Below are 11,743 nucleotides of genomic sequence, written 5' to 3' on the forward strand. Positions count from 1 at the left end.
TGCTTATGTTGTGCTGAGGAATGGAACCCAGGGCCTCATGCATGCAAGGCAAGTGCTCTACCACTGAGCCAGCTTCCCAGCCCCTAGAACACTAGTCTTGAGCGAAAAATTTTGGGACAGTGTCCAAGCTTTGATTTGAAGCCCCAGGACACCAGCACACACAAACACACACACACACACACACACACACACACACACGTATAGAATGAATTTTAATTTAAAATGTTAATATTAACTTAAGTGAGTAGATGTTGTTTTGCTAAAATTAAAACATCACTTGATACAAATGTCTTGCTAAATGCTATAGATTGTACAAATCTAATCTTTCACTAACAGAATTTGAAAGTATATGTTTCCTAAACTTTATTTTCTTATTTTAGTTATATAAAGGGGGAATTTCACTATGATATTTTTACTGTATTCATTGAGAATCAATATTTTAATACCAAAAGAAGAAAAAGAGTACTTTTAAGGATTTGAATTTGAGAAATGAAGAGATTGAGGCAATTAGCAAAGATATTAGAAACCAAAAAGATGTATCAAGAGATTCCATGATACAGGCATCAGTAGTCATAATGCAATACCGGCAAGCCTATGCAAAAATTGTGAATGTGCAAATAGAGTAATCAGTAAATAGAAATGGCTCAGTTCAAGTGTGATCTCTCTAAGCTTTCTCTGATACCTATTCAGGAAAAACAATACTTTCTTTGAATATTCTCAAGATATTCGTTTAGTACTTATCACATTATATATTAGTTTTTTTTATGTCTTTCTAGGCTATGAATTGTCCAAATGAATGACTAAGTTTCTTTTTCCTTAAATTTTTTTTTGTGCTGCTCCTGGGGCTTGAACTCAGAGGCTGGGCACTGTCTTTGAGCTTTTTTTCTCAAAGCTAGTATCTGAATCACAGTTCTACTTCCAGCTTTTTGCTGGTTAATTGAAGATAAGAGTCTCATGGACTTTCCTGCGTGAGCTGAATTCAAACCACAATCTTCAGACCTCAGCCTCTCTGAGTAGCTAGGATTACAAGTGTGAGCCACAAGCACTCAGCACTCATATATGTCTTTATCCCTAGCACAAAATTCATAATGCTCAATAATGTTGGATGTAGTTTAATTGTGTAGTAGTTAACACATTATAACTTCTGAAAATCATCTAATAAAATGTAATAATAAATAATTTATTTTCTCCCTAGACTTTTGAATTTTAGCATAAACCTTGCTCCCCGTGGTATTCGTCATCCTGTCTCTACTGAAATTTTTCCTACTCTATCCAAAAATAAATATGGAACTGGAGCAGTTAGCATTCAGGCAGGCAGTGCTTTGCTAGCTAAAGGTGGTATCTGCTTTATAGGAGACATAGCTTCTCACAAAAAAGATAAACTCGAACAACTTCAATCAGGTAAACAATATTTTTTTCAAATTATTTTTCACGTGTTTAACAGTCTTTTTAGTATGAAGTGTTACTTAACAGTGAAGGCTGTTATACAGGGCTAGAGGTGTGAGTTATTTGGTAGAGCATCTGCCTAGCAAATGCTTTAAGTTTAAGCTTCCTTCCCTCCCTTCCTTCTCCCTCCCTCCCTTCTTTCTTTCTCTGGTACTGATGATCAAACCCAGGATATTGTATCTGCTAGGCAAGTACTTTTCCACTAAGCTATACCCCAGCCTGTGTTCAGACTTTTCTCCCACCAAAGGAGAAAACATTGTATACATTTTAGGAGTTGAAAATTATATCAAACATTTCTCTGTTGTATAAATAAGAACAGAAATTGAATGTGTAAATGCACCACTTCAGCATTTGCTGTGCATTATGCTAGTACATGACTGTATTAGGACAAGTTTATTTCTTCTTCTGATCTTATTGAATTAGCTTTCAGCACAATTTGAAGAGCAGTAGTGAGAGAGAATATCCTTGCACATTCCTCATTTTAGTAGCAAAGCCACTAAAGCTTCAGGGCTGGGAAGGTGGTTCAGTGGTAGAGTGCTTACCTTGCATGCATGAGGCCCTGGGTTCGATTCTTCAGTACCACCTAAGCAGAAAAAGCCAGAAGTGGTGCTATGGCTCAAGTGGTAGAGCGCTAGCCCTGAGCTGAAGATCTGAGGGACAGGGCAGAGGCCCAGAGTTCAGGCCCCACTTCCATAGCCAGCAACAACAACAACAACAACAAAAGCCACTAAAGTTAATTATACATTTTTGTTGATTTTTAAAAATCAAATTGTGGAAGTTTTTTATTTAATTTTGTTGTAAAGTTGATGTACAGAGAGGTTACAGTTATATAAGCAAGGTAATGAGTACATTTATTGTCGAACATTGTTACCCTTACCCTCATCTTCCTCCCACTTTCTCTCCCCTGGTTCTCCTCCCAAGTTGTAAAGTTCAGTTCCAACATAGTGTCTTCTATCACCCTTGGTTCACCCTTGGTCCTTTGTTTCACCGTTTTTAGTATATGTCTAGGAAGGTCCTAGCAGAGGATCACAAAAGCACAATAGCTATGTATACATGACCATATAAAATATGGAAGGTTTTTTTATTCCTAGTTTGATGACAGCTTTTATGATGAATGTTAGATTTTGTCAAATGATTTTTTTCTGAATCTATTATTCTGCTATGTAATTTTTCTCCTTTAGCCTATGGATCTGCTAGCTTGCATTAACTGATTTTGAATGTTTTTTTTCTTTTGTGGGTGGGTCTGGTCGTGGGGCCTGAACTCTGGGCCTGGGCACTGTCCCTCAGGCTCTTCAGCTCAAGGCTAGCACTCTACCACTTGAGCCACAGCGCCACATCCGGCTTTTTTCTTTTTGCTTATGTGGTGCTGAGGAATCGAACCCAGGGCTTCATGCATGCAAGGCAAGCGCTCTACCACTGAGCCACCTTCCCAGCCCCATGATTTTGAATGTTGAACTAGCATTGCATACCTGGAATAAACCTTACTTGATTGGGGTGCATGATTGTATGTGTGTGTGTGTGTGTATGCGCGCGCATGCATGCACCAGTACTGGGGCTTGAACTCAGGGCCTGAGCATGTCCCTTAGCTTTTTTGCTCAAGGCTAGTGCTCTACCACTTGAGCCATTGCTCCACTTCTAGATGAGCTTTTTTTAAATACCTTATTGAGTTTGGTATGTTATTATTTTGTTGAAGACTTTTGCATTTTTATTCACTAGAGCTATTATATTCTTTGTTACAATGTCTTTGCTTAGTTTAGGTTTGATACTATGATAATGCTAGTTAGGCCAGAATTAAAACTAACAAGGACAAGATTGGCTATACTATTGATTGGGCAGTGGGTGCTGGGAAGGTGGCTCAGTGGTAGAGTGCCTTGCATGTATGAGGCCCTGGGTTCAATTCCTCAGCACCACATAATCAGGAAAAAAAATCCGGAAGTGGCGCTGTGGCTCAAGTGGTAGAATGCTAGTCTTGAGCTGAAAAGCAGAGGGACAAAGCCCAGGCCCAGAGTTCAGGCCCACAACTGGCAAAAAAAAAAAAAAAAGAGCAGTGGGTGCCATGCATTCTTAGCTTATGCAAGAAAACTCAGGGCATGTAGTACATTACAAACAAGAAAATGCAGAAATGAACAACACTATATATGGTCAATTGATTTTGTTTATAATGGCACCAAAGTGAAAGGAGTTTTTTCAACAAGGGATGGTGGAACATCTGGCTATATATATGAAAAAAGCTTATTTCTCTTTTTTATTGTAAAGATACTATACAGAGGGTTACAGTTACATGAGTGAGGTAATGAGTACACTTCCTCTTGAACATTGTTACCCCCTCCATTGTAAAAAAGCTTATTTCTTAATTCATACTAATTCATATTATAACTATATGCAATAATTAATTTGAGATGCCTCATAAAGAAAAAAGTGAAAACTAAAACTGTAAAGCTGCTAACAGAAAATATAGAAGCCAGGTACAGTGGCACACACCTGTAATCTCAGCGACTTATGAGGAAGAGATAAGGAGGATTCAAGGCCTGGAAAACAAGTGAGACTGTCACAACAAAAAAGCAAGGTGTGGACAGGGAAGGTAGCTTAGGTAGCTTCAGGCATACCTAAAGCCCTGGGTTTGATTCCTCAGTATCACATACTCAGAAAAAGCCACAGGTGGTGCTCTGGCTCGGGTGGCAGAGTGCTAGCTTTGAGCAAAGGAAGCTCAGAGACAGTGCCTAGGCCCTGAGTTCAAGCCCCAGTACTGGGAAAGAGAAAGGAAGGAAGGAAGAAAGGAAGAAGGAAGGAAGGAAAGAAGGAAGGAAGGAAAGAAGGTAGGTTGGTTGTATTGTGGTTCATTCTGTACATTCATTTATACATGAAACCATCCCCAAGCAAAGCAAGACTTTGCCTAAAAAATATACTAAACCAAAAATGTTTAGGTTATATCTCAAGTGGTAATATTTTATCTTATTGATGGGATTTATCTTATTGATGACTTATGATGTTAAGCATTCCTTGATGTGTTTATTGGTTTTGGGTATTTTCCCCCTTATGTGATCTTGGAGGAGTACCCCAATTCAAAGCTAGGTGCTGACAAAAATGTGAGACCCAGTTGGGCACCGGTGACTCTCACCTGTAATCCTAGCTACTCAGGAGGCTGAGATCTCAGGATCACAGTTCAAAGCCAGCCCAGGCAGGAAAGTCTGTAAGACTCCTATCTCCAGAAAACCAGAAGTGGCACTGTGGCTCAAGTGGTAAAGTGCCTGCCTTGAGCAGAAGAGCTGAGGGACAGCACCCAGGTCCAGAGTTCAAGACCCACAACTGACCAAAAAACAAACAAAAAAGTGAGACCCTACCTGAAAAATAAAGCAAAAAAGGGCTTGGCAGTGTTATAATGGTGCTTGACTAGCAAGTATGAGGCTCTGAGTTCAAACTCCAGTACTGTCAGTGGAAAAGTAAATAAAATCTGTCATCATTTTCTTTTTTTCTTTTTTTTGTGGTCCTAAGGATTAAACTCAAGGGCCTAGCTAAGCAGGTGCTCTTCCACTTGAACCACACCTCCAGCATCTTTTTCTATGTTATGTTCAAGATAAGGTCTAGCTTTATTTTATTCCCAGGCTGGGCTGGCCTGGAGCCCTTTTACTTGTGCTTCTCTATGTGACTAAAGATGACAGAAGCATACTACCATACCCATCCATTGGATAAAATGGAGTTTAATGAACGTTTATGCTTAGGCTGATCTTGTACTATGATCCCCTCATCCCTGCCTCTCTAGTAGCTAGGATTACAGACATAGTAGTCATACCCAGCTACAGTTTCAAATACTCTCAGTTGAGAGTGTGCTAAACTAGCATGTGTGAGACCCTGGATTTGACCCCAAGCACCACATATAGATAGGCCTTTTGTTTTTATTTTTATTTTTTTTAGTAAGGATATCACTTTGTCCAAGCTTTCTTCAAACTTTTGATCCTTCTGCCTCTGCCTCCCTAGTAGTGTGGTACAGACTTTCACTTACAATGCCTGGCTGTGTGATGTTAACCTTGATTTCCCAATTTGGTTAGATTGAGAAGCACCTAGGAGATAAAGCACACCTCTGGGTGTATCTGTGGGGGCATTTCCAGAGGAGTAAGAGGGAAAACCTCCTCGAAATGGCATGGTACCAAATACCCCAAATGGGAAGAAACACCATTCTATAGGGTATGACCCAGATAAAATAAAGGGAGAAAAAGAGAAAGGTGCAGGCAGATATTCTCTCTCTGCTTCCTGTCCACCATGATACACACTGCATTACTTCATTCTATCCTCTCCACCATACAAGACTGAAAACTCTGAAACTGTGAGCCAAAATAAATAATTTCTTCCTATAAGTTGTTTATATCAGATTTTTTATTCATTTTTTTAATTGGTCATAGGGCTTGAACTCTGAGCCTGAACGTTGTCCCTCAGCTCTTCAGCTCAAGGCTAGCTCTCTACCACTGGAGCTACAGTGCCACGTCCAGTTTTCTGATGGTTTATTGGAGATAAGAGTTTCACTGACTTTCTTACCCAGGCTGGCTTTGAACCATGATCCTCAGATTTCAGCCTCCTGAGTAGCTAGGATTACAGGCATGAGCCACCGGCGCCTGGCCAAATATTTTTTTGACTTACACACATAGACACAAGAGAATGTCATCATGAATGAGAAAAAAAAAAAGGTCAATTTGAAAACTATTTGGGAAGTAGAATTCTAAGAATAGAGTTAAATCTCTAGATTGAATGGCTATAAAGAATGAAGGAAGACAAAGCTGTGCACTGGTGGCTCATACCTGTAATCCTGTCTACTCAGGAGGCTAAGATCTAAGGATCAAGGTTTGAATACAGCTTGGGCAGACAAATCCTGGAGATATATCTCCAGTGAGTTCAGTAATCAGCAAAAAGCCAGTAGTAGTGTTTTGGCTTAAGTGATAGAGTGCCAGCCTTGAGCAAAAAGTCCAGGCAAGGGAGTGAGGGCCTTCATTCAAGGCCCAAAAGAGGATGACAGAAGGCTAGAAAGGAGAATAAGATGTTTCCAATTCTTTATGTAAGTGGATAGTATGCCACCAATTATGAACAACAAGCAGAACTATGGGGAATGGACTTTAGTTAAAGACTCTAGTTTTGAATGTGTTGAATTTGACGTCATTGTATGTAATTTTTATATATAGAAAAGAGTATCAGGCTAGGAATGTGGCTCAGTGGTAGAGTGCTTGCCAACATGCATGAAGCCCTGGGTTCAATTCCCAGTACCACATAAACAGAAAAGGCCAGAAGTGGCACTGTGGCTTAAGTGGAAGAGTGCTAGCTTTGAGAAAAAAGAAGCTCAGGCACAGTGCCCAGGCCCTGAGTTCAAGCCCAGGACTGGCAAAAAAAAAAAAAGTATTGATTGCATACTCTCTTATAAGTCTGCATATGGGCCAATCTCTTCATCCTCTGTCATTTCTACCCAGATGCCTAACAACAATTCCAGCGCATGCTTTCACCTGGTGGTTTTCATAAAGTCAAGAGATGTAGAAACATTTAATATTTTTCTTGTCTTTGTTCTTTTTAATACAGATGGTCTAATGAAAGTTTTTCATAAAGTATTAAATTTATTTGTGTCTTCACTAACTGAAGTGTAGTAAACATTTATGTTAACATAAAATTTTGTTATTAGTTTGTAGACATCTAGGCCAAAATTAAAAAATAACAAACAAATGTCTTCTGTCTTAGTTCTGGAGAACAGAAGTATTACAGTATACATTCCAGGAAAGAAGTTTGGGGATGATGCTGATCAGCAAATGACTTTTCCAGTTCAGTGCAGTTTTTGGTCTTTTGTTGATATGGATTCATCTTCCAGGAGAAATGCACAGAAACCCAACACTCTAATTGGTCAAATGGTAAGGCATGTATTTATTTTATTGTTAGACTTTTGTGTAGGGAACTTCACCACAGCTTTTAATGATTTGTATTTCTTCTTTTTCTTTCTTCCTTCTATCTACTTTCTTCTTACTTGCAGAACTGAGGTTTGAGCTTAGGGCCTTGACTTGCTGGAAGCGCCCTACTACTTGCTACAACTAAGTAACAACCCAGTTGCTGAAAATGTTTGTTTTTGTGTTTTATTTTATTTTGAGTTTTTTTTTGTGGTACTAAAGTTCACACCCAAGGCCCCAAAAATGCTAAGCCAGTGCTCTAAAATGTTAGTAATTCCTTTAGTCATGCAAATCAGGTGTCTCTTCAGTAGAATAGGGAGATGAAGTGTCTTTAGTAAAATATATTGCTGTCCACAAGTTACCAGGCTATTCGGATATTGTAAACAATATAAATAACAAATTATATGTAGTGATTAATTTGTAGTTATTCAGATATTGTAATTAGAAACTTCCAAATTGGGAATATTCCAGAACTTACTGTTTAACTTACTTTTTGGTTTGAAATAGGATTGCAGTTTGATTCCAACTAACCTTGTAGACGCATTTGGATTATTGATAAACTGCAATGAATCATCTCCTTGCCACCAACTTCTTCCTTCTGTGAAACATGCTTTAAAGAAAGCTATTGATCCTGAAGGACTACTTTATTTAGCTTCTAAACAGTTCACAACTGAAGATTTTGAAAAGGTAAAGGTTGACAAAGTGGCTATCCAAAAGCCTTTGTTAAAGTTTTCCAGTTTAAATAGAAATCTCTTTGAATATTCTTTTATTCCAATTTCCCATTTTAAATACATTAGAGACATTGCATAGGAATTATTTAAGATTATAATTATATAAACAATTGTGTAAGGAATGTGATACTAATATGTTGGGTTTTTTGTGTAAATTGCCATAGCTTAAAGAAGCTCTATGAAAAGAAAACTGAAATAGAATATTTCTGTAGAAAATTATGATAGGCTGTATGAATAAGTATTAATTTTCATTTTAAGATTATTCAAAAGGATTTCTATTATATGAATACCTTTAGAGTTCTCATTCTCAAGAATATTTAGTATACCTTGATAATCCATTTTAATATTTTGATATTATGAGAATATGTGTGCCATGTTCAGAGAACCAAAGAACAGATGGCTTAGATTTAGTAATGATTATCATAGCTATTAAACTGGCACACAGAATTTTCAATTGAAGCCCTTTATTCAGGAATCAGTTCACAGTAAACTATCCAGGTAGGATAAATAAAAAGCAGGGAATATGGAGAAATTAAAGTTTATAGCTATTAAATTTCCCCCCTCATACCTTTCTTCCTTATAAGAATAAATAAAAGTTTAAAAATACATTAGGGATATTGTAGAAATGAATCTTTCATTATTGTAAGTTTTATTTTCTGTTTTAGTATATAAGAAAAGAGTAGTTAGCCTCTAAGTATTAAGAGTACCGAATAGATCGAGAAAAAAAATTTTCCCATGGTTTTCTTAAAAACTCTATGTATGTCAGGTACCAGTGGCTCACATTTCTAATACTAGATGCTCAGGAGGTTGAGAACTTAAGCCAGCTCAAGCAGACAAATCCTTGAGACTCTTATTTCCAATGAGCCAGCAAAAAGCTAAGCTGTGGTTCAAATGGTAGGGTGAGACCTGGAGTTTAAACCCTAGCACACACACACACACACACACACACACACACACACACACACACACACACACGTATAGAATGAATTTTAATTTAAAATGTTAATATTAACTTAAGTGAGTAGATGTTGTTTTGCTAAAATTAAAACATCACTTGATACAAATGTCTTGCTAAATGCTATAGATTGTACAAATCTAATCTTTCACTAACAGAATTTGAAAGTATATGTTTCCTAAACTTTATTTTCTTATTTTAGTTATATAAAGGGGGAATTTCACTATGATATTTTTACTGTATTCATTGAGAATCAATATTTTAATACCAAAAGAAGAAAAAGAGTACTTTTAAGGATTTGAATTTGAGAAATGAAGAGATTGAGGCAATTAGCAAAGATATTAGAAACCAAAAAGATGTATCAAGAGATTCCATGATACAGGCATCAGTAGTCATAATGCAATACCGGCAAGCCTATGCAAAAATTGTGAATGTGCAAATAGAGTAATCAGTAAATAGAAATGGCTCAGTTCAAGTGTGATCTCTCTAAGCTTTCTCTGATACCTATTCAGGAAAAACAATACTTTCTTTGAATATTCTCAAGATATTCGTTTAGTACTTATCACATTATATATTAGTTTTTTTTATGTCTTTCTAGGCTATGAATTGTCCAAATGAATGACTAAGTTTCTTTTTCCTTAAATTTTTTTTTGTGCTGCTCCTGGGGCTTGAACTCAGAGGCTGGGCACTGTCTTTGAGCTTTTTTTCTCAAAGCTAGTATCTGAATCACAGTTCTACTTCCAGCTTTTTGCTGGTTAATTGAAGATAAGAGTCTCATGGACTTTCCTGCGTGAGCTGAATTCAAACCACAATCTTCAGACCTCAGCCTCTCTGAGTAGCTAGGATTACAAGTGTGAGCCACAAGCACTCAGCACTCATATATGTCTTTATCCCTAGCACAAAATTCATAATGCTCAATAATGTTGGATGTAGTTTAATTGTGTAGTAGTTAACACATTATAACTTCTGAAAATCATCTAATAAAATGTAATAATAAATAATTTATTTTCTCCCTAGACTTTTGAATTTTAGCATAAACCTTGCTCCCCGTGGTATTCGTCATCCTGTCTCTACTGAAATTTTTCCTACTCTATCCAAAAATAAATATGGAACTGGAGCAGTTAGCATTCAGGCAGGCAGTGCTTTGCTAGCTAAAGGTGGTATCTGCTTTATAGGAGACATAGCTTCTCACAAAAAAGATAAACTCGAACAACTTCAATCAGGTAAACAATATTTTTTTCAAATTATTTTTCACGTGTTTAACAGTCTTTTTAGTATGAAGTGTTACTTAACAGTGAAGGCTGTTATACAGGGCTAGAGGTGTGAGTTATTTGGTAGAGCATCTGCCTAGCAAATGCTTTAAGTTTAAGCTTCCTTCCCTCCCTTCCTTCTCCCTCCCTCCCTTCTTTCTTTCTCTGGTACTGATGATCAAACCCAGGATATTGTATCTGCTAGGCAAGTACTTTTCCACTAAGCTATACCCCAGCCTGTGTTCAGACTTTTCTCCCACCAAAGGAGAAAACATTGTATACATTTTAGGAGTTGAAAATTATATCAAACATTTCTCTGTTGTATAAATAAGAACAGAAATTGAATGTGTAAATGCACCACTTCAGCATTTGCTGTGCATTATGCTAGTACATGACTGTATTAGGACAAGTTTATTTCTTCTTCTGATCTTATTGAATTAGCTTTCAGCACAATTTGAAGAGCAGTAGTGAGAGAGAATATCCTTGCACATTCCTCATTTTAGTAGCAAAGCCACTAAAGCTTCAGGGCTGGGAAGGTGGTTCAGTGGTAGAGTGCTTACCTTGCATGCATGAGGCCCTGGGTTCGATTCTTCAGTACCACCTAAGCAGAAAAAGCCAGAAGTGGTGCTATGGCTCAAGTGGTAGAGCGCTAGCCCTGAGCTGAAGATCTGAGGGACAGGGCAGAGGCCCAGAGTTCAGGCCCCACTTCCATAGCCAGCAACAACAACAACAACAACAAAAGCCACTAAAGTTAATTATACATTTTTGTTGATTTTTAAAAATCAAATTGTGGAAGTTTTTTATTTAATTTTGTTGTAAAGTTGATGTACAGAGAGGTTACAGTTATATAAGCAAGGTAATGAGTACATTTATTGTCGAACATTGTTACCCTTACCCTCATCTTCCTCCCACTTTCTCTCCCCTGGTTCTCCTCCCAAGTTGTAAAGTTCAGTTCCAACATAGTGTCTTCTATCACCCTTGGTTCACCCTTGGTCCTTTGTTTCACCGTTTTTAGTATATGTCTAGGAAGGTCCTAGCAGAGGATCACAAAAGCACAATAGCTATGTATACATGACCATATAAAATATGGAAGGTTTTTTTATTCCTAGTTTGATGACAGCTTTTATGATGAATGTTAGATTTTGTCAAATGATTTTTTTCTGAATCTATTATTCTGCTATGTAATTTTTCTCCTTTAGCCTATGGATCTGCTAGCTTGCATTAACTGATTTTGAATGTTTTTTTTCTTTTGTGGGTGGGTCTGGTCGTGGGGCCTGAACTCTGGGCCTGGGCACTGTCCCTCAGGCTCTTCAGCTCAAGGCTAGCACTCTACCACTTGAGCCACAGCGCCACATCCGGCTTTTTTCTTTTTGCTTATGTGGTGCTGAGGAATCGAACCCAGGGCTTCATGCATGCAAGGCAAGCGCTCTACCACTGAGCCACCTTCCC

The 11,743-nt window shown here is 37.8% G+C and overlaps 1 protein-coding gene across 1 annotated transcript in view; it reads left to right on the forward strand.

Moving 5' to 3' along the window:
• The window catches only part of Mcmdc2 (minichromosome maintenance domain containing 2), a 46,177-nt gene that overhangs the window by 14,190 nt on the left and 20,244 nt on the right, over positions 1 to 11,743 (forward strand). The window contains 3 exon segments of the mRNA XM_013034473.1: positions 1,196 to 1,401; positions 7,159 to 7,325; positions 7,866 to 8,045. Coding sequence (XP_012889927.1) covers positions 1,196 to 1,401; positions 7,159 to 7,325; positions 7,866 to 8,045 — 553 coding nt within the window.

This window comes from Dipodomys ordii, unplaced genomic scaffold (genome assembly GCF_000151885.1).
Source record: "Dipodomys ordii isolate 6190 unplaced genomic scaffold, Dord_2.0 Scaffold190, whole genome shotgun sequence".
Taxonomy (NCBI): Eukaryota; Metazoa; Chordata; class Mammalia; order Rodentia; family Heteromyidae; genus Dipodomys; species Dipodomys ordii.